The sequence below is a fragment of the Nerophis lumbriciformis genome, linkage group LG32 (genome assembly GCF_033978685.3).
Source record: "Nerophis lumbriciformis linkage group LG32, RoL_Nlum_v2.1, whole genome shotgun sequence".
In the NCBI taxonomy this organism is placed as follows: domain Eukaryota; kingdom Metazoa; phylum Chordata; class Actinopteri; order Syngnathiformes; family Syngnathidae; genus Nerophis; species Nerophis lumbriciformis.
Genome location: NC_084579.2, coordinates 1,497,174 through 1,524,615, shown reverse-complemented (window position 1 = coordinate 1,524,615; position 27,442 = coordinate 1,497,174). Strand labels below are relative to the sequence as shown.

General features: G+C 41.0%; 2 protein-coding genes across 4 annotated transcripts; both read right to left on the bottom strand.

Moving 5' to 3' along the window:
- trim16 (tripartite motif containing 16) lies at window positions 1–21,524 on the bottom strand. 3 transcript variants are annotated; one of them, XM_061926921.1, is made up of 7 exons: window positions 21,410–21,524; window positions 10,844–11,376; window positions 6,976–7,071; window positions 6,676–6,909; window positions 5,191–5,362; window positions 721–816; window positions 1–654 (listed from the first exon to the last, which is right to left on the bottom strand). In XM_061926921.1, exons 2-7 carry the CDS (start codon window positions 11,309–11,311, stop codon window positions 56–58), a joined length of 1,665 nt encoding a protein of 554 aa, XP_061782905.1. In that variant the 5' UTR covers window positions 11,312–11,376; window positions 21,410–21,524; the 3' UTR covers window positions 1–55. The 3 variants fall into 3 exon arrangements, with proteins under 3 accessions (XP_061782905.1, XP_061782904.1, XP_061782903.1); XM_061926920.1 differs by lacking the exon at window positions 21,410–21,524 and adding an exon at window positions 11,445–11,535; XM_061926919.1 differs by lacking the exon at window positions 21,410–21,524 and adding an exon at window positions 11,445–11,481 and having other exon boundaries at window positions 10,844–11,391.
- A 427-nt stretch (window positions 21,525–21,951) lies between these two features.
- Window positions 21,952–25,103, bottom strand: fads6 (fatty acid desaturase 6). Its single transcript, XM_061927233.1, has 6 exons — window positions 24,874–25,103; window positions 24,586–24,752; window positions 24,332–24,512; window positions 24,085–24,272; window positions 23,857–24,036; window positions 21,952–22,242 (listed from the first exon to the last, which is right to left on the bottom strand). The coding sequence occupies exons 1-6, from the start codon at window positions 25,058–25,060 to the stop codon at window positions 22,093–22,095; spliced, it is 1,053 nt and encodes a 350-aa protein (XP_061783217.1). The 5' UTR covers window positions 25,061–25,103; the 3' UTR covers window positions 21,952–22,092.
- Window positions 25,104–27,442: the final 2,339 nt, after the last annotated feature.

Sequence of the window (27,442 nt, the reverse complement as noted above, 5' to 3'; positions counted from 1 at the left end):
TGGCCCGTGGATGGATGTGATTTGTGTAACTGTGTGGTGATGAGTGCACAGGTGTTCAGGGCAGAGGAACGCCATTGGTGGGCGAGGTGGGAGGGGAGGGGCTCTTGAGAGGCAAGGGCTCGCCAGGCGCCACCAAAGCCACCACGTTCTCCTTCTTGGACAACCAGAAGGCGGGATAGAGCGGCTCCAGGAAGTCGGCGTGGTAGCTGTGGATGAGCGTCATGACGTGGTCCACGCCGTAGAAGCCCAGGAGGCCCTTGGGCGAGTCCACGTAGACGCCGAGGCGCGTGAACTTGCCCACGCTGAGGGGCGTCTCCACGCCGCTGTGCCAGGCGGAGAAGCTGCGTCCGTTCCACTGGAGGCACCAGGAGAAGTTGTTGGCGGCGATGCAGCCGTTGCTCTCCTCACCTTTGCGCTCGATGCTCTTGTAGGTCAGGCCCAGGTGCGTGCCCTCGCCGCTGATGTCCGCCTCAAAGTAATGGCGGCCCAGGTAGAAGCTCTCGGCCGCCAGCACCTGGCGCCAGCCGTCAAAGCGCTCGGGCAGGTCGGGGTACGGGTGCTGCCAGGGCGTGGTGTTGGTCACCTTGCGGTTGTCTTCGGTCAGACGCAGGAAGACGTGAGCCGTGTCCCCGTCAAAGCTCACCTGGGCGCCGTCTGTAAGGGGGACACCCGGTCAGTGCTGCGGGTCAAAGGTCAGGAGGGCCACGTTCACACACTCACACTTGAGGAAGTCCTCCCGGGTCACGGGGTCAGGGAGGGTCATGTTGTGTTTGGACGCCACCATGGCCTGCACCGTCGTCTTGATGCCCATCTTATCTGCACCATCAATATATACTTGAATATCTTATCTGCACCATCAATATATATTTATCTTATCTGCACCATCAATATATACTTTAATATCTTATCTGCACCATCAATATATACTTGAATATCTTATCTGCACCATCAATATATACTTTAATATATTATCTGCACCATCAATATATACTTTAATATTTATCTTATCTGCACCATCAATATATACTTGAATATTTATCTTATCTGCACCATCAATATATACTTTAATATCTTATCTGCACCATCAATATATATGTATCTTATCTGCACCATCAATATATACTTTAATATCTTATCTTATCTGCACCATCAATATATACTTGAATATTTATCTTATCTGCACCATCAATATATACTTTAATATTTATCTTATCTGCACCATCAATATATACTTTAATATCTTATCTGCACCATCAATATGTACTTTAATACTTCCTTCATCCATTACCATATTAATATACACTTCAAATATCTATTTATGTAAAAGAAACTAAGTACACTACCACAACTAAAAGAACTACAAGTACAATACTACAACTGATACTGTATAAGTACAAGAAACTACACTACCGATTTACTACAAGAACTACAAGTACACAACTATAACTACGAGAACTATAAGAAACGTACAGTAACAAATACTACAACTACAAGAAACTACTACAGGTACTACAGCTACAAAAACTATAAGTACTCTACTAAAAATACAACTACAAGAACACTACAACAAACTAGTATACAAGACTACAACTACAACAAACTAAAATACCTATAATACACTACTACAACATATTAAAATACACTACTACAACAAACTAAAATACAGTACTACAACAAACTAAAATACACTACTACAACTATTATGACTACAACAAACTAAAATACACTACTACAACTACAACAAACAAATGCACAACTCCAACAAACTAAAATACACTACAACTCCAACAAACTAAAATACACTATTACAACTACAACAAAAAAATTCACTACAACTACTACAACAAACTAAAATACACTACAACTACTACAACAAACAAATACACAACTACAACAAACTAAAATACACTACAATGAACTAAAATACACAACTACTATAACTACAAAAAAACTAAAATACACTACAACTACTATAACTACAACAAACTAAAATACACTACTACAACTACAACAAACTTAAATACACTACTACAACTACAACAAACTAAAATACACTACTACAACAAACTAAAATACACTACTGCAACTATTATAACTACAACACACTAAAATACACTACTACAACTACAACAAACAAATGCACAACTCCAACAAACTAAAATACACTACAACTCCAACAAACTAAAATACACTACAACTCCAACAAACTAAAATACACTACAACTCCAACAAACTAAAATACACTACAACTCCAACAAACTAAAATACACTACAACTCCAACAAACTAAAATACACTATTACAACTACAACAAAAAAATTCACTACAACTACTACAACAAACTAAAATACACTACAACTACTACAACAAACAAATACACAACTACAACAAACTAAAATACACTACAATGAACTAAAATACACAACTACTATAACTACAAAAAAACTAAAATACACTACAACTACTATAACTACAACAAACTAAAATACACTACTACAACAACAAACTAAAATACACTACTACAACTACAACAAACTTAAATACACTACTACAACTACAACAAACTAAAATACACTACTGCAACTATTATAACTACAACACACTAAAATACACTACTACAACTACAACAAACAAATGCACAACTCCAACAAACTAAAATACACTACAACTCCAACAAACTAAAATACACTACAACTCCAACAAACTAAAATACACTACAACTCCAACAAACTAAAATACACTACTACAACTATTATGACTACAACAAACTAAAATACACTACTACAACTACAACAAACAAATGCACAACTCCAACAAACTAAAATACACTACAACTCCAACAAACTAAAATACACTATTACAACTACAACAAAAAAATTCACTACAACTACTACAACAAACTAAAATACACTACAACTACTACAACAAACAAATACACAACTACAACAAACTAAAATACACTACAATGAACTAAAATACACAACTACTATAACTACAAAAAAACTAAAATACACTACAACTACTATAACTACAACAAACTAAAATACACTACTACAACTACAACAAACTTAAATACACTACTACAACTACAACAAACTAAAATACACTACTACAACAAACTAAAATACACTACTGCAACTATTATAACTACAACACACTAAAATACACTACTACAACTACAACAAACAAATGCACAACTCCAACAAACTAAAATACACTACAACTCCAACAAACTAAAATACACTACAACTCCAACAAACTAAAATACACTACAACTCCAACAAACTAAAATACACTACAACTCCAACAAACTAAAATACACTACAACTCCAACAAACTAAAATACACTATTACAACTACAACAAAAAAATTCACTACAACTACTACAACAAACTAAAATACACTACAACTACTACAACAAACAAATACACAACTACAACAAACTAAAATACACTACAATGAACTAAAATACACAACTACTATAACTACAAAAAAACTAAAATACACTACAACTACTATAACTACAACAAACTAAAATACACTACTACAACAACAAACTAAAATACACTACTACAACTACAACAAACTTAAATACACTACTACAACTACAACAAACTAAAATACACTACTGCAACTATTATAACTACAACACACTAAAATACACTACTACAACTACAACAAACAAATGCACAACTCCAACAAACTAAAATACACTACAACTCCAACAAACTAAAATACACTACAACTACAACAAACTAAAATACACTACAACTCCAACAAACTAAAATACACTACAACTCCAACAAACTAAAATACACTATTACAACTACAACAAAAAAATTCACTACAACTACTACAACAAACTAAAATACACTACAACTACTACAACAAACAAATACACAACTACAACAAACTAAAATACACTACAATGAACTAAAATACACAACTACTATAACTACAAAAAAACTAAAATACACTACAACTACTATAACTACAACAAACTAAAATACACTACTACAACAACAAACTAAAATACACTACTACAACTACAACAAACTTAAATACACTACTACAACTACAACAAACTAAAATACACTACTGCAACTATTATAACTACAACACTAAAATACACTACTACAACTACAACAAACTAAAATACACTACTACAACTGCTATAACTACAACAAACTACAATGCACTACTACAACTACAAGAAGCTAAAATACACTACTACAACTACAAGAAGCTAAAATACACTATTACAACTACAAGAATACACTACAAGTACTACAACTACAATACACTACTAGAACTTAAAGTGCACTAGTACTTCTACAACTATAGAAAACTACGTATACTACTACAAGTACACTCCAACAATGACAATAGCTACAAGAAATACATGACACTACTACAAGAACACTACAAGTACTACAACAATACTACTACAAATACACTCCCACAATGACAATAGCTACAAGAAATACATGACACTACTACAACAACACTACAAGTACTACAACAATACTACTACAAATACACTCCCACAATGACAATAGCTACAAGAAATACATGACACTACTACAAGAACACTACAAGTACTACAACAATACTACTACTACAAGTACACTCCAACAATGACAATAGCTCCAAGAAATACATGACACTACTACAACAACACTACAAGTACTACAACAATACTACTACAAATACACTCCCACAATGACAATAGCTACAAGAAATACATGACACTACTACAAGAACACTACAAGTACTACAACAATACTACTACAAATACACTCCCACAATGACAATAGCTACAAGAAATACAGGACACTACTACAAGTACTACAACAATACGATTAATAGCGAGGTACTAATTGACCTTTTGTACTGGCCTCCAATCCTACTTCACTTCCAAAGGTGTACTTGAAGAAGTACCTGATACTGAAGAAGTACCTGATACTGAAGAAGTACGTGATACTGAAGAAGTACCTGATACTGAAGAAGTACCTGATACTGCATGTGACCTCACAGCCAGGCTCCACTTGCAGCACTAAGGTCCCAGGTGTGTCACTCAGGTGAGGAGAGTCTCCCCAGCTGACACCCAGACGGAACATTCCACACCAGTGCCAACACGCCCGCTCCCTCCCTCCCCCACTCCCTCCCTCTGCTGTGTGCAGGAACTCACCTGTGTTGCAGGTGTGCTTGATCTTGTCCACATAGGAGGTGTCCAGCATGGCACACAGCTCCTGTGTGGCGTCCTCAATCACACGGCTGAAGGAGTGCAGGCGGTCCATCAGGCCGATGTAGACGCCTGGCAGAGAAATGTCCGACGCCTCCTTCTTCCACTCAGAGTATTCCTGACAGCATGTGATCACACATACATGATGTTACTCTTCTTCTGGCTTAACTATTTGCAAGTGTGTGTCTGTAGTCTCATTCACATGTCTGACTACTCATTGTACCTCAATCTGGGTGTGCATCTTTTCATTTGTCTGTCTGTATCTTAATCTGTGTGTGCGTGTGCATGTTTTCATTTGTGTGTCTGTATCTTAATCTGTGTGCGCGTGTTTTGATGTGTGTGTCTGTACCTCAATCTGTGTGTGTAATCAGACCTGTGTGTGCATGTTTTCATTTGTGTGTCTGTATCTTATTCTGTGTGTGCGTGTTTTGATGTGTGTGTCTGTACCTCAATCTGTGTGTGTAATCAGACCTGTGTGTGCATGTTTTCATTTGTGTGTCTGTATCTTAATCTGTGTGTGCGTGTTTTGATGTGTGTGTCTGTACCTCAATCCGTGTGTGTAATCAGACCTGTGTGTGTATGTTTTCATTTGTGTGTCTGTATCTTAATCTGTGTGTGCGTGTTTTGATGTGTGTGTCTGTACCTCAATCTGTGTGTGTAATCAGATCTGTGTGTGCATGTTTCAATTTGTGTGTCTGTGTCTTAATCTGTGTGTGCGTGTTTTAAAGTGTGTGTCTGTATTTTGATTTGTGTGTGTTTTAATTTTTGTTTCCGTGTTTCGAATTGTGTGAGCGTGTAATCAGATCTGTTTGTGTCTTTTAATTTGTGTGCCTATTTTGATGCGTTTGTGTAATCAAATCGTGTGTGCGTGTTTTCATTTGTATGTGTGTAATTAGATATGTGTGTGTTTTAATTTGCGTGCCCGTATTTTGATGTGTGTGTTACAATACATGTTTTTACACACCCACACACACCAAAATATGGAAACACAAATTAGTAAACACACACACGGATTCGATTACTAACATACAGATTGAAATACAGATACACAAATTTAAAAATGCACACAAGGATGTGATTACACACACACACGCACAAATCGAAATACGGAAACACAAATTAGTAAACGTACACACATGAATCTGATTACTAACATACAGATTGAGATACAGACACACATTAAAACACACACACACAGATCTGATTACACACACAGATTGAGAGACACACAAAATTAAAAATGCCCACAAGGATGCAATTACACACACACACAAATCGAAATACAGAAACAAATTTGTACACGCACACACACAGATTGAGATATACACACAATTGAGTACACAGACACAATAATCAGATTACAGATGCACAGATTGAGATACGCATTAAAGAGTTTTGTTGCAAGAATACTTCCTTAGTTGCCATGGTTACCTGTAGGAAGTCCACGTCGTTCTTGTTCCTGGAGAGCTTCTCCACCTGCGCCTGAGTCTTCTTCAGCTCGCCGCACCTTTGCTCCAGGTGCACCTTGATGCCGTCAGCCTGCCTCAGAGCCTGCTTCTCCTCGCCCTCCAGGATGTCCGTCACGTCACGCTTGGCCTTCTCCACCGCCGCCCGCAGCCTCTCAAACTGATCCTCCATGGCGGCCCGCACCTCCGTCACCGAATGCTGCGGACGGCACGCTCACACGTTTGTTTCTGTGGGCCACGCCCACCTTTCAGGCGCCATCTTTACCTCGATGGAGACGGTGTTGAGCTGCAGCTTGTTGATGGCGTTCTCCGCCGCCGTCACCGTCTTGGTCATCTCGCTGCGCTTGTCTTTCAGCTCCCTCTGAGGACAAAAACACTCACTTGGAATTCCTCACTAGGTCCAGACGGCCCAGGAAGCCTCTCATCAACTTCCTGTTGAGGAACCTGAGACCACCATGCTGGGTAGACCCGGGTCACCATGCTGGGTAGACCCGGGTCACCATGTTGGGTAGACCTGGGCCACCATGTTGGGTAGACCCGGGTCACCATGTTGGGTAGACCCGGGCCACCATGTTGGGTAGACCTGGGTCACCATGTTGGGTAGACCCGGGCCATCATGTCACTGCCTGCCACCTTAGGAGCCTGCAGTCCACCTTTTAGCTCCATGTCTAGTAAGGCTGTGACTCTTTAGGCACCCAACCATTCCATCCTACCTATTACTACTACTACTTGTACACATTATACTACTGCACCTAGTACTGCTGTTACTACTACTATTTGTAAACATTATACTACTGCACCTTCTACTATTACTACTACTATTTGTAAACATTATACTACTGCACCTAGTACTATTACTACTACTATTTCTAAACATTATACTACTGCACCTAGTACTATTACTACTACTATTTGTGAACATTATACTACTGCACCCAGTACTATTACTACTACTATTTGTAAAGATTATACTACTGCACCTTCTACTATTACTACTACTATTTGTAAACATTATACTACTGCACCCAGTACTATTACTACTACTATTTGTAAACATTATACTACTGCACTTTCTACTATTTGTAAACATTATACTACTGCACTTTCTACTATTACTACTACTATTTGTAAACATTATACTACTGCACTTTCTACTATTACTACTACTATTTGTAAACATTATACTACTGCACTTTCTACTATTACTACTACTATTTGTAAACATTATACTACTGCACCTAATGCTATTACTACTATTTGTAAACATTATACTACTGCACCCAGTACTATTACTACTACTATTTGTAAAAAATTATACTACTGCACCTAGTACTGCTATTACTACTACTATTTGTAAACATTATACTACTGCACTTTCTACTATTACTACTACTATTTGTAAACATTATACTACTGCACTTTCTACTATTACTACTACTATTTGTAAACATTATACTACTGCACCCAGTACTATTACTACTACTATTTGTAAAAAATGATACTACTGCACCTAGTACTGCTGTTACTACTACTATTTGTAAAGATTATACTACTGCACCTTCTACTATTACTACTACTATTTGTAAACATTATACTACTGCACCCAGTACTATTACTACTACTATTTGTAAAAAATTATACTACTGCACCTAGTACTGCTATTACTACTACTATTTGTAAACATTATACTACTGCACTTTCTACTATTACTACTACTATTTGTAAACATTATACTACTGCACCTAATGCTATTACTACTACTATTTGTAAACATTATACTACTGCACCTAATACTATTACTACTACTATTTGTAAACATTATACTACTGCACCCAGTACTATTACTACTACTATTTGTAAAACATTATACTACTGCACCCAGTACTATTACTACTACTATTTGTAAAAAATTATACTACTGCACCTAGTACTGCTATTACTACTACTATTTGTAAACATTATACTACTGCACCTTCTACTATTACTACTACTATTTGTAAACATTATACTACTGCACCTAGTACTATTACTACTACTATTTGTAAAGATTATACTACTGCATCTAATACTATTACTACTACTATTTGTAAACATTATACTACTGCACCTAATACTATTACTACTACTATTTGTAAACATTATACTACTGCACCTAGTACTATTACTACTACTATTTGTAAAGATTATACTACTGCATCTAATACTATTACTACTACTATTTGTAAACATTATACTACTGCACCCAGTACTATTACTACTACTATTTGTAAAAAATTATACTACTGCACCTAGTACTGCTATTACTACTACTATTTGTAAACATTATACTACTGCACTTTCTACTATTACTACTACTATTTGTAAACATTATACTACTGCACCTAATGCTATTACTACTACTATTTGTAAACATTATACTACTGCACCCAATACTATTACTACTACTATTTGTAAACAATTATACTACTGCACCTAGTACTGCTGTTACTACTACTATTTGTAAAGATTATACTACTGCTGTTACTACTATTTGTAAAGATTATACTACTGCACCCAGTACTATTACTACTATTTGTAAAAAATTATACTACTGCACCTAGTACTGCTATTACTACTACTAATTGTAAACATTATACTACTGCACTTTCTACTATTACTACTACTATTTGTAAACATTATACTACTGCACCCAATACTATTACTACTACTATTTGTAAACAATTATACTACTGCACCTAGTACTGCTGTTACTACTACTATTTGTAAACAATTATACTACTGCACCTAGTACTGCTGTTACTACTACTATTTGTAAACAATTATACTACTGCACCTAGTACTGCTGTTACAACTACTATTTGTAAAGATTATACTACTGCACCTTCTACTATTACTACTACTATTTGTAAACATTATACTACTGCACCCAGTACTATTACTACTACTATTTGTAAAAAATTATACTACTGCACCTAGTACTGCTGTTACTACTACTATTTGTAAAGATTATACTACTGCACCTATTACTATTACTACTACTATTTGTAAAGATTATACTACTGCACCTAGTACTATTACTACTACTATTTGTAAACATTATACTACTGCACCTTCTACTAGTACTACTACTATTTGTAAACATTATACTACTGCACCCAGTACTATTACTACTACTATTTGTAAAAAAATATACTACTGCACCTAGTACTGCTATTACTACTACTATTTGTAAACATTATACTACTGCACTTTCTACTATTACTACTACTATTTGTAAACATTATACTACTGCACCTAATACTATTACTACTACTATTTGTAAACATTATACTACTGCACCCAGTACTATTACTACTACTATTTGTAAAACATTATACTACTGCACCTAGTACTGCTGTCACTACTACTATTTGTAAAGATAGTGTACCTAACCAAGTGTACCTGGGTGGAAGTACACCAGTCTTTCTTTTATGTGAAAACACTTTTTTAATCAAAGCAGTTGGTTTGCTAATGAATGTGTATGGTACATAAAATATGTTTCTCAGCACCAACACTGTGCGCCACGGGGGACAATAATAACAGCAGGGGAAATGTGCCATGTATTATTATCAGTGACGGAGCAGGAAGGGGCTGGGAATGTGTTTGTGGTAAAAAGTCATTCTCTGACATTTTACACACGCTGCTTCTTGCAAAATGGAGCCCCGACAAATGACGGGGCTCTAAACACCGAACATGATGTGTGTATAGGGATGTCAGTTGACCCAACAACTACAGGCAGTGTGTGTGTGTGTGTGTGTGTGTGTGTGTGTGTGTGTGTGTGTGTGTGTGTGACAGAGAAGGAAGCAGCTGAACGCTCTGAGCAGGAAGCTGATGTCCACGTGAAGATCAGCGACTGTCACAAAGGGCCACAAATAGCTGAAGTTGATCTTTGCATGTGTGACAGTGTAAAGTTACCAGGACAAAGATCCAAAGTCTAAGTCCTAAGACAGTGATCACATGTGTGAGTACACAACATCATCATCACCAGTCAAAGCAACCTTTATGCGTTTGAAGATTTCATCTTGTCTCAGACTATCTTTACAGACCACCAGTTCTCCCAAATGTGTGTGTGTGTGTGTGTGTGTAGAACCTACCTCGACCCGGCGGCGAGCCTCGACCACGGCGACGGTGTTGTGGCCCCTGTGCTCCTCGTCCACGCAGTCCTGACACAAGCAGCAGTCGTCGGCGTAACAGAAGAGTTCCAGGGGCCACTTGTGGACCTCGCAGGTCCTCCTCTCGATGTCCCGGAGCGGATCCACCAGCCGGTGGTTCTGGAACTTTGGGTTCTCCAGGTGAGGCCGGAGGTGGGCCTCACAGTAGGACACCAGACAGGTGAGGCAGGACTTGATGGCCCTGCAGGGGCTCTCGATGCAGGAATCACACACCATGTCATCTGGACCCAAAGGTTCTTCTGTCACTTCGTCTTCTTCCACGACTTCAGAAATGCTTTCTTCTGCCGCCGCCGCTTTCTGCTGCTCGCCAGAATCAGTGTGTGTCTGCTCACACTCAGCGGCCGGGTCGGCACCGTTCTGCTGGGAGGAGACAGCTTCAGGGTCTGTCATGTTGTTCTTCTGCTCGCTCCGAGTGCAGAGAACTGGCCCAGCCACTCTGGAGTTCCTGGAGGAGCCTGCAAAAGCCACACCTAGATGATGTGAGTCAGACTGGGGCCCAGTTTCAGCCCGCCCCCTCCCTCACCAGCCACAAGGGTGGAGCTCATCCTGCAAAACGAGCTGAGAGGAGCCCGGGCGCATTCCTCCACGTGTGATCAGTGTAGCCCCGCCCCTACACACGGATGCAGCATGCTCATTGGAGACTTCTGCTTCCTGTTGACGTCTCCATGGTTACTCTAACGTCAGCACATCTGCAGGTGAGCTTCTCACATAGACAACTTCACTAGTTAGAAATCATAATAAGAATAATAACAACGATCATTGACATCATCAGAATATTGAATGAATCTTCCATCCACATGGAAATACATGTAGAGGTGGGTAATTACTAGTGATGGGTTGATGAGGCGTCATGAAGCGTTTCGACACATTGAAAAACTGTATTGATACTGTGTCACTAAATACTGACATCTGCTGGACATTAAAAATCCCTACAGGCAACCTATGGACCGACTCAACTGACACTGATTTGATGCCCTAGTACAGGGGTCACCAACCTTTTTGAAACCAAAAACTACTTCTTGGGTACTGATTAATGCGAAGGGCTACCAGTTTGATACACACTTAAATAAATAAATATATTGTCATTTGTAAGTTACACGTAAGTGTGATTTAAACAAGAATAGCTAAATAAATACATTTATATATATAAAAAAATGGGTATTTCTGTCTGTCATTCCGTCGTACATTTGTTTTCCTTTTACAGAAGGTTTTTTGTAGAGAATAAATGATGAAAAAACACTTAATTGAACGGTTTAAAAGAGGAGAAAACACGAAAAAAATGAAAATTAAATTTTGAAACATAGTTTATCTTCAATTTCGACTCTTTAAAATTCAAAATTCAACCGACAAAAAGAAGAGAAAAACTAGCTAATTTGAATCTTTTTGAAAAAATTAAAAAAAGAATTTATGGAACATCATTAGTAATTTTTCCTGATTAAGATACATTTCAGAATTTTGATGACATGTTTTAAATTGGTTAAAATCCAATCTGCACTTTGTTAGAATATTTAACAAATTGGACCAAGCTATATTTCTAACAAAGATGAATCAGTATTTCTTCTAGATTTTCCAGAACAAAAATTTAAAAAAAATTCAAAATACTTTGAAATAAGATTTAAATTTGATTCTACAGATTTTCTAGATTTGCCAGAATAATTTTTTTGAATTTTAATCATAGTAAGTTTGAAGAAATATTTCACAAATATTCTTCGTCGAAAAACCAGAAGCTAAAATATTTATTATTCTTTACAATAAAAAAAAATAAAAAAATTTACTTGAACATTGATTTAAATTGTCAGGAAAGAAAAGGAAGAAATTTAAAAGGTATAAAGGTATATTTGTTTAAAAATCCTAAAATCATTTTTAAGGTTGTATTTTTTCTCTAAAATTGTATTTCTAAAAGTAATAAGAAGCAAAGTAAAAAATAAATGAATTTATTTAAACAAGTGAAGACCCATCCATCCATCCATTTCCTACCGCTTATTCCAAGTGAAGACCAAGTCTTTAAAATATTTTCTTGGATTTTCAAGTTCTATTTGAGTTTTGTCTCTCTTAGAATTAAAAATGTTGAGCAAAGCGAGACCAGCTTGCTAGTAAATAAATAAAATTTTAAAAATAGAGGCAGCTCACTGGTAAGTGCTGCTCTTTGAGCTATTTTTAGAACAGGCCAGCGGGCGACTGATCTGGTCCTTACGGGCTACCTGGTGACCGCGGGCACCGCGTTGGTGACCCCTGCCCTAGTATATACAATAATATAAATATTTCATTTAGGATTATTTCATATCTTCATTTAAATAAAAATATATTTGTATCTTTTTTAGATACAGTCAATAAATAATGTGAACATGTATCATAACATGGACATCTAAGAGAACGTGTTGTGGATGATTGTGGACTGGGAATTTTTTTTATTTTATTATTTTTTACACATTTTTATAAAAAAATAAAAATAAAAAAGTTTTTCCGACGTATTACATTTTAGACGATTTCTCTTCTTAGTTATTATTTCTCGGGCTGTAGAAAAGAGCCGCTCACAGGGCACAGAGGAGGCGTGTCAGTGCGACACAGTTCGTGTATCGGTCACGTGACCAAAACAGCTCATGATCGGTCACGTGACTTTCTAAAAGCGGTACGCGCACCGACACAGGGTTTTGCTCTATGAGCTCGACGCATGCGCCGATGCATCGGTGTTGCCGGACCCATCACTAGTAATTACTTATGGTAGTAGTTTTAAGGCAAAATACTTCTTACTTTTACTTGAGTATATCTGTGTAGAAGAAACAATTACTTTGTTACGCTGACTTTCATTCCAATCGCTACATTTATTGATATGATCATTATATTTATCAATAATTATTGATTAGTGCTTGCAAAGATATATCAATTTGTCTTGTTAGGGACTTGTGTCACGTGACTGTGTTTCATCAATACAAGGTAAGCACGCAGTGACCTGTCACTCCATTCCACCAATCAAACGCAGCCTGGCAGTCACATGACCCGGTCCAACTACACGCTGCAAAAAGTGACAGGACTCTTCAATGTTTACTTCCAAAGTGTGAAAAAGAACAGAGAAAACAAGATGTTTTAGCTAGCATATGCTAACATTAGCCTTGTTTTAAACATGAATGATTGTACACCTTTCGTAATACATGTTGTAGTAGTGTCTCTTTTGTAGTAGTAGTGTCTCACGTACACACACACACACACACACACACACCATCTACTGTTAAACAATAATATAGAATCAGAAGTCACTCACCAGTTATTCAGTAGTTTTGTCACTGAATACTGACTTACTTTTACTCAATGAATATACTACTTTTTACTTTAAAGCAGGCCTGGGCAACTATTTTGACTCGGGGGCCAAATTTAGAGAAAAAAATGTGTCTGGGGACCAGTATATCTGATTTTTAGAAACACTAATACAAAACCTCATAATTATGTCTGATTGAATGCTAAAAACGTTATGACAGACCGCCTTAAAGAATGGAATGGAATTTTTTTTTTTTTTTTTACTGAATGAGACACCCAGAATGTACAAGAAAATAAAGAATGTGGTATTTACAATATTAACTATGAATGATAAAACACTGAATATTGACAACATATGAACGTCACACCACCTCTCCATCCACATATTTTACAATCAAGTGAGCAACAAAAATGCAACACACTAGAGATGCGCGGTTTGCGGGCACAACCGCAGAGTCCGCGGATTATCCGTGGATCGGGCGGATGAAATTAAAAAAAATTAGATTTTAAATAGATTCAGGCGGGTGGCAGTTAAACCAATTGGTAAATATATATACATAGTTAAATGTTGTTACCCACATACGAAAAACGAGCAGGCACCTGCAGCATATGCCACAACAGAAGAAGAAAAAAAAAAGAGATGGACACTTTTACGGAGCGGAGAAGGGACGCCTCGCCGGGGTCCGGGACCGAGGCCCCTTCCCCCGAGAGGGCCCCACCGGGAGCCGTAGCTGAGGCGATCTGCGAGAAGGGCCCGACGCACGTGCAGGGTCACCACCGCGCCCACCGCACCGACACCCCGCCTCGTCCGCCTTCGCCGCGGCCGGCGTCACGCGCAGCAGGTAAGCAGCTTACCTGCCCGCCACCCCCGTGGCCGGGGGCTCGTAACAGGGGTCACTCCGCGCGCTCCGCCCGCGCAGCTTACCTGCCCGCCACCCCTGTTGCCGGGGGCGCGTAACAGAGGTCACTCCGCGCACAGTGCGCTCACGAAAGGGGTGGGGCTCACCCTGGTTGATATAGACAGCAGGACGGTGGCCATGGAAGTCGGAACCCGCTAAGGAGTGTGTAACAACCCACCTGCCGAATCAACTAGCCCTGAAAATGGATGGCGCTGGAGCGTCGGGCCCATACCCGGCCGTCGCCAGCAGCGAGACGTGCTTGGAGGTGCGCTCAGCGCGGCTCTCATATGATTGCGCACTGGTGTGCGTCTGGGTCGTGACAGCGTGGCACGCGAATGTCTGTGCTGCATTGGATCAGTCTCCTTTCTTTAACAGGCAAAAGCTTTATAACCTCACTAATGCCTTGCATCGTCTATATTAGATATATAACAACGGGCGGGTGCGGGCGGGTGCGGTTCTGATCAAATGTTACATCGGGTGGATGGCGGATGGTTGACGACTTTCTGATGCGGTTGCGGATGAAATAATTGCCTATCCGCGCATCTCTACAACACACACAGCCAAATATGAACGCGAAAGGTAAAAGACCCCCCAAAAAAACACTCACAATCTGATGTATCTGATACATCATGAAGCTTTAGAACTTTGTTGTAAAAATCTCTTTCCGCTTTTGTCCCTGACACAAGCATTTCAGGCTGGCCGCTCTAGCAACATTCTGTGGAAACGCTCCCCACCCACACTGCTTGGTGCCTCGTCTGAGCTGCTGTGACTTACATTACCATAGTAACTAATTAGATTACCATTGTAACTAATTCGATTACCATAGTAACTAGTATATCATGCAAAAGCACAGATTCTAACCATTGAAATATTTTGTATATTTGAAGACTTCCGGTCATTTGAAAACATGAGTGCACATCATAATGGCAGCTACACTTTACATCTTAAACATCTAAAATAATTATTTGGGAAATGCCTGGCGGGCCAGATTGAAAAGCTTAATGGGCCGCATGTGGCCCCCGGGCCTTAATTTGCCCAGGTCTGCTCTAAAGTAACGCTACTTTCACCTGAGGACAATGGACCTGTTCGTGGATTCAGTGGTCTCATTCTCGCGAGACTCTCGTTAATGTATTCACACATTGTTTATGTAGGACATACGCATGTATATATAACCTAATCATATTGTTTCTTGAATTTAAAAATAGCTGGCCGTTTTTTCCCCCCTTCTCTGGGATTATATTCACAGTTTTGATCTCAGACGTCTGGTCACTTATAGCATATAAGAATAATCTATTACTGTTAAGCAAACTATGAATAATAAAACATGTGTCCTTTATCATAGCTACACGTATGACAAAAAAGCGTGTGAAAATCAGTGGTATTCAGTGAGGTAAGATGAATGACAGTTCATTGCTCCTGCCAAATGAATTGCACTGATCACCACTCCAAGATGGCGGCCCCGCGTCTCGTCAGCGCCAGTAGGCAGTAGAGCTCCATGCTGCGTACCCTTAGAACATGTCTATGTTTACTAATACTCACCTCTGAAGAAATGTACATCATACTTCGACCAGATAGTGTGAAAAGTGCACTTCTGTGATGTTGAATCTTTTAAATCTTGTGGAAAGTATTTCCTCTTAAAATCCACTCTGTCGTATTCACATATTTTTTGCGATCTGTTTCGTATATTCACTTTAAAATACTCTCACGCCAGCGCTGCTAAATGTAAACAAACAGCAGCCATTTTGGATGTTTGCAGAGTCATAAAAACAAATATTTTCTGGTTTTATTCTGAAATTTAAAAAAAATTCGTATTGATGACAAATATAAAAGAGGCCATGAAATTGCCCCACATTTTAAAAAGCTATGTCAATCAAAGACAAAATGCATTGTGTGTTACTTTTAGTTTTTTTTATTTCATTATCTTTCAAGCATTATCCCTCGCACATGTTTATTCCTTTGTTTTCTCTTTCCTTTCTTGTAGTCGTTTTGTTAATATTCTTCGATTATTTAGACTTAGACTTCCTTTTTATTGTCATTCAAATTTGGACTTTACGGCACAGATAAGAACCAAATTTCGTCACATAAGCTCATGGTGATGAGGTGGCGACTTGTCCAGGGTGTACACCGCCTTCCGCCCGATTGTAGCTGAGATAGGCTCCAGCGCCCCCCGCGACCCCAAAGGGAATAAGCGGTAGGAAATGGATGGATGGATGGATGGAAGCTCATGGTAGTGCAGGATAAAAAAGCAATAAGGTGCATATATAAATAAATACATATATATAAATATATATATAAAATAAATAAATATATATAAATAAATAAATAGATTACTGTACGGATAAATATATTGCACTTTTTCACATGCGTCCACGTTTATGGATGTATGTTATATTGTCTTTTTTATTCCAGCGAGTTAATCCGTTTTGGGGGGAGCTGAGGGGATAATTTAATTATGATGCGTTCAAGAGTCTTACGGCCTGATGGATATTGTCTGGGAAACAGTGAACTACCGTATATTACCAAATAAACGCCCTTGTGCAAATAACCGCCCATGTCCTAATAGCCGCCCGGGGTCTGACCCCATTTTGTGAATTAAACGCCTCTTCCTAATAAACGCCTATGTCCAAATAGCCGCCCATGGGCTGTTATTTGCATAATTTAGATTAAAATCATATTGACTTTAAGGCTGAAACGACGCGTCAACGTAGTCGACGTCATCGGTTACGTAAATACGTCGACGCCGTTTTTGTGCGTCGGCGCGTCGCATATTTACGTCACTCTACTTTACTGTCATGGCGGAGCGCAAAGCAGACGATGCGAGCGAGGGGAAAAAAGCACGCCAAAAGTCGTCAAAAGTGTGGGAGTATTTCAATAAACGGCCTAATAATGTTGTTGTATGCACACTGTGTCGAGCGGAAATGGCCTATCATAGCAGCACAACGGCTATGAACGAACATTTGAAAAGAAAACCCCCGACAGCGTTCTTGCCATCACCATCAACAAGTCAATCGTCCGCGTGCGTATACGTTGTCATTATTACACAAAAACATGAATGTGTCATTTGTATCTGCGTTGTAAATTCATAAACTAAAGCACCGTTTCGCTCTGAGAGGCGCGTTTGGCGTGCCTGTTCAGTGTTTACAAAGACGCGCTCCTCTTTAACGCTGTGGAGAGGCGGCGGCGGCGAGCGAGCGGCGAGGCGGGGCGCGCCGGGAGCGACGCCGCAATCGTGCCCAGGTGCGCGATCCGCGCAGTTGGAAGAGAAAAGACTTTGTGTAAAATTAAAAGATTGTAAACCTGGCAAAGCCGTCTGGCGTTCAGTCTGTCGGTCCTGAAAGAACCCCACGGCACAAGACGTGTCACAAACGCTAACGTTAATTAGTTGTGCAAATACCTTTTACAACATTAACAGTTACATATACTATGTACAAACGAACAATTAACTTTCACTTTAATCATACTATCATTGTTGTGTTATTAAGCAAAATAAGCAATACTTTTACTTTTGTTGAAATGTTTACACTGTACACTTTTTTGTATTGGATGTTTAGCTTTATTTTTGCACATTTTAGCAAATAAGCAATACTTTTACTTTTGTTGAAATGTTTACACTTGTTACAGAATATTTCCGTTTTGCACTTTTTTGTATTGGATGTTTATCTTTATTTTTGCACATTTTAAAGCAAAATAAGCAATACTTTTACTTTTGAAATGCTTATACTATTCCAGAATATTAAGATTTGCACTGGATGTTTACTTTTATATTTGCACATTAAAAAGCAAATAAGCTACTTTTAATTTTGTTAAATGTTAAAAGTTTTAAATGTTTACATTGTTACAGAATATTTTGTCATGTTGTTGTCAATGTTGACTGAGTGGCCATACTTTTTTTTTTGTAAATAAAAGCCATGCCTTTTGAAAAAACTGGCCTACATTTATTTTTTCCTCTTCATTTTAAATTAAAAAAAAAAATCGGTAAAAGGAAAAATAATCTATAGATTAATCGAAAAAATAATCTATAGATTAACCGATTAATCGAAAAAATAATCTATAGATTAATCGATAGAAAAATAATCGTTAGCTGCAGCCCTAATTGACTTCATTAAACCCAATTTATAAGGTAAAAGGAAAAGCAAAGGTGCAATAATTCTGGTCATTACGGTAACAGCAGACGTTACGTGGGGATTCTGGGTAATCAACATATTGCAATGGGTGACCGCATATAGCGTAACACACACTCAACGACAACAACAAACCCACGAGGAAAAGTTTCAAAATGGCAAGCAACAGCAGCAGTGAGTTGAATGAACAGGATACCGGTACACCACAACTGATGGACGGGAATACTTTAAGGGGGAAGAACAGAAAGTTTGACTTAAAGTTCAAGCTAGCGGTTGTGAAGTATGCGGAGCAGAATTCTGGTTTGGCAGCGGCCAGGCAGTTTAACGTTGACCCAAAACGTGTACGAGAATGGAAACAAAAAAAGGGAGAACTACAATCCCAGTCGGCAATCGATGGAAAACGGGCTCGCTTATCTGGTGGAGGTAGGAAGAAAGTGAGCGACGAGCTTGATGCTAATTTGTGTCAGTGGATACATCACGTTCGTGGACTGAACCACCGTGTGTCCCGCAAAATGATCCGCATTAAGGCAAAGGACAGTGACAGTATTATTGTTCTGTTTTGATGGTGGGTTTTATACTTGAGTACTTGGTACCATCATTTTATTTTTCCCGGTAGGCTGCTTTATTTAAAAAGTTTATTTATTTTTAGTATTTGTATTCTATTTGACTATGGGGCAGGGCCGACATCCGGGCAACTGAGCTACATACGGGTTCTTCGAGCCATAGCAACCTGACTGGCGTTGAAAACAAACCGTCGCCATGACTCTTTAACCTGTCGACCTGCGCTGATTAAACCCGTCATTCTGCCTCCAAAATGCCAAAAAACTGTGTTGTTTTTGGTTGTGCAAACCACAACTGGAAACAGGGAAAACAAAGGTCGTATTTTGTTCTGCCAAAGCGTGCTAAAAGCCCACAGAGACGAGACAAATGGCTCGCAGCTTTACACCGGGAAAACGAGGACGGTTCTCACTGGAGTCCCCCAAAATCCCGGGTCGTGTGTTCGGATCACTTCGTTTCTGGTAAATATAAGGAACAAAAATCCACCTTCTTAACCACAACTTGGTCCATGCTAATGTTGAACCCGTTGAATTTTTACTGAATAACGTTCGACAGCTGAAGTTGTTGTTGTTGCACAACAATAACATACGGTATAAAGGCTATTTCCAGTAATTCAGCAAATAATAAATCATAATACTGAACTGAATTTGAATGAGCTCTCTACAGATATAATAAATATACAGATACTGGTAGCCACCGTGTCATCCTTATTATCATTTATCAACATACCTTGGGTGATTTAACAATTTTTATGTGATTCATTCGTTATATAACAACCGAAGCTAACAACCGACCTGGTGCGCTTGTGAGGTAGACATAAAGATTTCCAAATTCCATGTCCGGCCATTGTGTAGGATTATCAGTCCACGCATCTGCTGGAAGGCGGTAAGGGCAGTCGTTTAATCCAACTACAGAACATTTTAACTCGTATCTTAACCTAGCCTCACTGGAAAGACTATTTACATAATCATACGCCATTTAGAACAGTTTAAAATGCCGTGAAACCTCGTTAAATGCCTTTTCTGTCAATGCTGTGTTCGCTGTGAGCTGGTTTGTTTTCAACGAATTCAATATGGCGACCGCGTTGCTAGGGGATTGGAGGGCGGAAGTGACGTAGGTCCGCCCTCGCCCATTGTTGCACTACTGTCGAGGCCTTGTTGATCTCTTGTCTTTTGATAGTCTTGTTTTTTTTGTTTGTATGTTTACATTAGCTTTTACATTTAAAGTTTTTAGTACGAAAAAAAATTACTGGACACTAACCATTGTAACCAAATAATGGCCTGGTGCAGGCTGGTGCAAAAATAAATAAAAGCCTTGTGCAAATAACCGCCCATGTCCTAATAGCCGCCCGGGGTCTGACCCCATTTTGTGAAATAAACGCCCGGGCTACTATTTGGTAATATACGGTAATTGTTTATGTCCATTTTATGAAGAAAAAAAAACTTTTTGTAGTATATGTTGTAGTAGTGTCTCGCGTACACAAACCAACTGCTGTTAAAAATAGCTACAATCAGAAGTCACTCACCAGTTAATCAGTAATTTTGTCACTGAATATTGACTCAATTAATATTTACTTTTGACTTCTACTTAAGTCACGTGACTCTAAAGTAACGCTACTTTCACTTGACAACTTGTGGCCAACATTTACTACTACTCACCTCTGGAGAAATGGACATCCTACTTTGACCAGATAGTGTGAAAGTGGAATCTTTTAAATCTTGTGGAAAGTATTTCCTCTTAAGATTCACATATTTTTTGCGATGTGTGTGGTATATTCACTTTAAAATACTCTCACGCCAGCGCTGCTAAATGTAAACAAACAGCAGCCATTTTGGGTGTTTGCCCGCCTTCAGGGAGGGGGCGGGGTCTAGGTCACGTGCTTGCCACCCGGCAATGCCTTGTTCCGTAGTGTCAGGAAAGCAAATGTTTTCTGGTTTTATTCTGAAATAAAAAAATAATCATGACGTTGCTGCCTCCTGTAGGGCGAGGTCGGTGTTGCAGATTATTATTATTCATTTACCATGAATCAATTTAAGTGGACCCCGACTTAAACAAGTTGAACAACTTATTGGGGTGTTACCTTTTAGTGGTCAATTGTAGGGAATATGTACTGTACTGTGCAATCTACTAATAAAAGTCTCAATCAATCAATCAATCAATCAATCAGACCAAAGCAGAGAACAATAAAGAAATCACACAATGACGTTTTCTTTTCCTGTTTACTTATTCTGATGACCAATGTTGCATTCAGGAGCAGTCAGGAAAGTCAGACATTGATTGATGTTTAAATGCCCGCACAGATGGCGAGGTCCTACAACATGTCAGGTGACCATACCGCCGATCACTGCACGCCAACCAGCTCTGTGATGGGCGGGGCTTCCACCATCAGCTCCTGGTACTTGTGGAAGAAAAGCTTTAGGCGGGAAACGTAGCCGTCCTGCTGATACGGGAGATTCTTGGCGCTCAGGTAGCGGCTCACCACCGGCTTCACCTGTGCGGGAGGAGGTGAAAGGTCACACACACCTTGAGACACGTGTTGTCAGACAGGTGAGGGAAGAGGTGAAAGGTCACACACCTTGAGACACATGTCAGACAGGTGAGGGAAGAGGTGAAAGGTCACACACACACCTTTAGACACAGGTGAGGGAAGAGGTGAAAGGTCACACACCTTAAGACACATGTTAGACAGGTGAGGGAAGAGGTGAAAGGTCACACACCTTGAGACACATGTTAGACAGGTGAGGGAAGAGGTGAAAGATCACACACCTTGAGACACATGTGAGGGAAGAGGTGAAAGGTCACACACCTTGAGACACATGTCAGACAGGTGAGGGAAGAGGTGAAAGGTCACACACACCTTGAGACACAGGTGAGGGAACAGGTGAAAGGTCACACACCTTGAGACACATGTTAGACAGGTGAGGGAAGAGGTGAAAGGTCACACACCTTAAGACACATGTTAGACAGGTGAGGGAAGAGGTGAAAGGTCACACACACACCTTTAGACACATGTGAGGGAAGAGGTGAAAGGTCACACACCTTGAGACACATGTCAGACAGGTGAGGGAAGAGGTGAAAGGTCACACACACACCTTGAGACACAGGTGAGGGAACAGGTGAAAGGTCACACACCTTGAGACACATGTTAGACAGGTGAGGGAAGAGGTGATAGGTCACACACACACACCTTGAGACACAGGTGAGGGAAGAGGTGAAAGGTCACACACCTTGAGACACATGTCAGACAGGTGAGGGAAGAGGTGATAGGTCACACACACACCTTGACACACAGGTGGGGGAAGAGGTGAAAGGTCACACACCTTGAGACACATGTGAGGGAAGAGGTGAAAGGTCACACACCTTAAGACACATGTTAGACAGGTGAGGGAAGAGGTGAAAGGTCACACACACACCTTTAGACACATGTGAGGGAAGAGGTGAAAGGTCACACACCTTGAGACACATGTCAGACAGGTGAGGGAAGAGGTGAAAGGTCACACACACACCTTGAGACACAGGTGAGGGAACAGGTGAAAGGTCACACACCTTGAGACACATGTTAGACAGGTGAGGGAAGAGGTGATAGGTCACACACACACACCTTGAGACACAGGTGAGGGAAGAGGTGAAAGGTCACACACCTTGAGACACATGTCAGACAGGTGAGGGAAGAGGTGATAGGTCACACACACACCTTGACACACAGGTGGGGGAAGAGGTGAAAGGTCACACACCTTGAGACACATGTGAGGGAAGAGGTGAAAGGTCACACACCTTAAGACACATGTTAGACAGGTGAGGGAAGAGGTGAAAGGTCACACACACACCTTTAGACACATGTGAGGGAACAGGTGAAAGGTCACACACCTTGAGACACATGCCAAACAGGTGAGAGAAGAGGTGAAAGGTCACATACAGACCTTTAGACACATGTGAGGGAACAGGTGAAAGGTCACACACCTTGAGACACATGCCAGACAGGTGAAAGAAGAGGTGAAAGGTCACACACACACCTTTAGACACATGTGAGGGAAGGGGTGCAAGGTCACACACCTTGAGACACATGATGTCAGACAGGTGAGGGAAGAGGTGAAAGGTCACACACCTTGAGACACATGTTGTCAGACAGGTGAGGGAAGAGGTGGTGTTCCAGGTGGCAGCTGACCAGCGAGTGTCCGAAGGTCCAGTCCAGCAGGAAGTTCCTGGGCAGGTTCATCACGCCATGTGTCATCAGGATGTGACGTTTGGGTCGGCGGTCCTGACTGAACATGGGAAGGCCGATGTGCTGCAAAGTGGGTGAGTAGGTTGCCATGGTAACAGGTGTGCTTCTCACCTGGAAGATGTTGACGTGGATGAAGGGCACGGAGAACATGGCTCTGCTCGCCAACATGCAGAGCGCGGCGCTCAGCGGCGTGCGGAAGCCGGACAGGTGCAGCAGCAGCCAGTAGTGGGCGTGCAGGCCCAGCAGGATCATCAGCAGCGTCCTCGCCGCCAGCAGTGGCGGGCGTCCTCGCAGGTGAGCTGCGGGTCAGAGGTCGTCACGGCCCAATGACGGACAGGTGGGACAGGGGGAGACTCACCCACGGCGACCAGCGGCGTGAGGAGCGGCAGGGCGAGTGGCGCCACGAAGAGGTAGACCAGGCGAGGGAGGCGGGCCACCTTCCACGCGCTGGAGTCGCCCAGGCCGATGATGTTGGTGTGAGCGTGATGGCGCTTGATGTGCGCGTGCACGCCCGCCTGCGCCGAGAAGGCACCGCACACCTGGCGACCACACCACACCCTCACTTCCTCTCCAACGTCACCCGACACCCGCTCACCAGCTTTGACCTCTGACCTCAATAAAGAAGACGGCCCAGACCTCGGTCCACGCCGGCGACTCGCTCAGCGCGCCGTGACTGGCCAGGTGGTTGCCCTTGAAGCTGATGGTGGCGTGGGCCACGCCCATCAGAAGCAGGCCGCACGTGAAGACCAGCACGTGGGCCGACCGCAGCAGCAGGAAGGCTGCGACACACACACACACACACACACACACACACACACACACACACACACACACACACACACACACACACACACATCGTCACGGCAACACAAAGGTCCAACATGAAGTAAAGAAACGTACCGACAGGAAGGCAAAGGAAGGCCACCGCCAGGATGCTCCAGTCGAGGCCCCTCCTCTCCCACCAGCTGCTCTCCTTCATCATCGTCTTCACCATCCTGCTCAGCTCCACCATCACAGGCTCCTCCTCCTCCTCCTCGCCGCCCCTCACCTTCCTCCCAGACTCGGTGGTCCCGTCCGGCGGTGTCATGTCAGCTCCTGGTCGTCAGCGAGCGTCTGCTATCTCCCGTGCAAAGTGTGCTGGGCAAAGTCCATTTTGCGAAACTCCACTTTGGCACAAGGCCACGCCCCTTTTCCCCCCATGAGCCCTGCCCCTTTCCTTGTTACTCCGCCCTCGGTCCTAACGCCAAAAGTCTTCAAAGAGCAAACCTGGAATTAAAACAACTTTGTCTACGTTATAACCCAGGAGAGTAGAGATAGCGCTGAGCTTGCACGCCCTCACGTGACCTCGCCGAGTGACCCCAGCGTCCTCCGTGCAAACATCAGCCGAACGTGGCGATGACGGCTGTCGCCATGGTGACCTCACAAGGAATTCTGGATCCTGTGATTTGCTATTTTGCTACCAAACGTACAGAAAGATCAGTTGAAAACAAGAAAAGAGCAATGAAGGACGTAAAAGACATTCAAAGAGCAGAGCTTCAGTGGTTCCATTTCTACATACAGCTACAAAAGTAAAACAACACAAAACATAAAGGCGCTCAAATTACTACACCCAGTTCTAGTGCTCACACTACTACACCCAGTTCTAGTGCTCAAATTACTACACCCAGGACTAGTGCTCACGTTACTACACCCAGTTCTAGTGCTCAAATTACTACACCCAGTTCTAGTGCTCACATTACTACACCCAGTTGTAGTGCTCACATTACTACACCCAGTTCTAGTGCTCACATTACTACACCCAGTTCTAGTGCTCACACTACTACACCCAGTTCTAGTGCTCACATTACTACACCCAGTCCTAGTGCTCACACTACTACACCCAGTTCTAGTGCTCACACTACTACACCCAGTTCTAGTGCTCACATTACTACACCCAGTTCTAGTACTCACATTACTACACCCAGTTCTAGTGCTCAAATTACTACACCCAGTTCTCGTTCTCACGTTACTACACCAAAGTTCTAGTGCTCACATTACTACACCCAGATCTAGTGCTCACACTACTACACCCAGCTCTAGTGCTCACGTTACTACACCCAGATCTAGTGCTCACACTACTACACCCAGTTCTTGTGCTCACACTACTACACCCAGCTCTCGTGCTCACGTTACTACACCCAACACACATTTTTGTGTTGATTTATTTATTTTATTTTGTGGTTTGAATTCGTTTTTGGAGCTGTCATTCCACATTTATCAGTATTCACATTGGTCAGTAGGGGGCAGTAGGGCGTTTCTTCCCAATTGAATGCTATCACCTGCAGACCGGAAGTGGCTTGTCATTCTGATGAGCGCGACCAGTCTGTGAACAATTGAAACGTCCTGTGTGCTTTTTCCTCCTGTATAACAGGTTAGTTTTGGTGAATCAACTCACTGAATAATATCCATGTGATCTTTATAAGTTGAAGTACACATTCTGATGGTGGAGCCTAACTCTAAAGTGTTTGTGAGTTGTAGTTTGTAAATGAACACTGACATTCAAGTATTTATTTTATTTATATATATATATATACAGGTAAAAGCCAGTAAATTAGAATATTTTGAAAAACTTGATTTATTTCAGTAATTGCATTCAAAAGGTGTAACTTGTACATTATATTTATTCATTGCACACAGACTGATGCATTCAAATGTTTATTTCATTTCATTTTGATGATTTGAAGTGGCAACAAATGAAAATCCAAAATTCCGTGTGTCACAAAATTAGAATATTGTGTAAGGGTTAAATTTTGAAGACACCTGGTGCCACAAACTAATCAGCTGATTTACTCAAAACACCTGCAAAGGGCTTTAAATGGTCTCTCAGTCCAGTTCTGAAGCCTACACAAACATGGGGAAGACTTCAGATTTGACAGCTGTCCAAAAGGCAACCATCGACACATTGCACAAGGAGGGAAAGACACAAAAGGTTATTGCTGAAGAGGCTGGCTGTTCTCAGAGCTCTGTGTCCAAACACATTAATGGAGAGGCAAAGGGAAGGAAAAACTGTGGTCAGAAAAAGTGTACAAGCGATAGGGATCACCGTGCCCTGGTCAAGATTGTGAAAAAAAACCCATTCAAAAATGTGGGGGAGATTCAGAAGGAGTGGACAGCTGCTGGAGTCAGTGCTTCAAGATCCACCACCAAGAGACGCTTGAAAGACATGGGTTTCAACTGCCGCATACCTCGTGTCAAGCCACTGTTGACCAAGAAACAGCGCGCAAAGCGTCTCACCTGGGCTAAGGAAAAAAAGAGCTGGACTGCTGCTGAGTGGTCCAAAGTCATGTTTTCTGACGAAAGCAAATTTTGCATTTCCTTTGGAAATCGAGGTCCTAGAGTCTGGAGGAAGACAGGAGAGGCACAGGATCCACGTTGCCTGAAGTCTAGTGTAAAGTTTCCACCATCAGTGATGGTTTGGGGTGCCATGTCA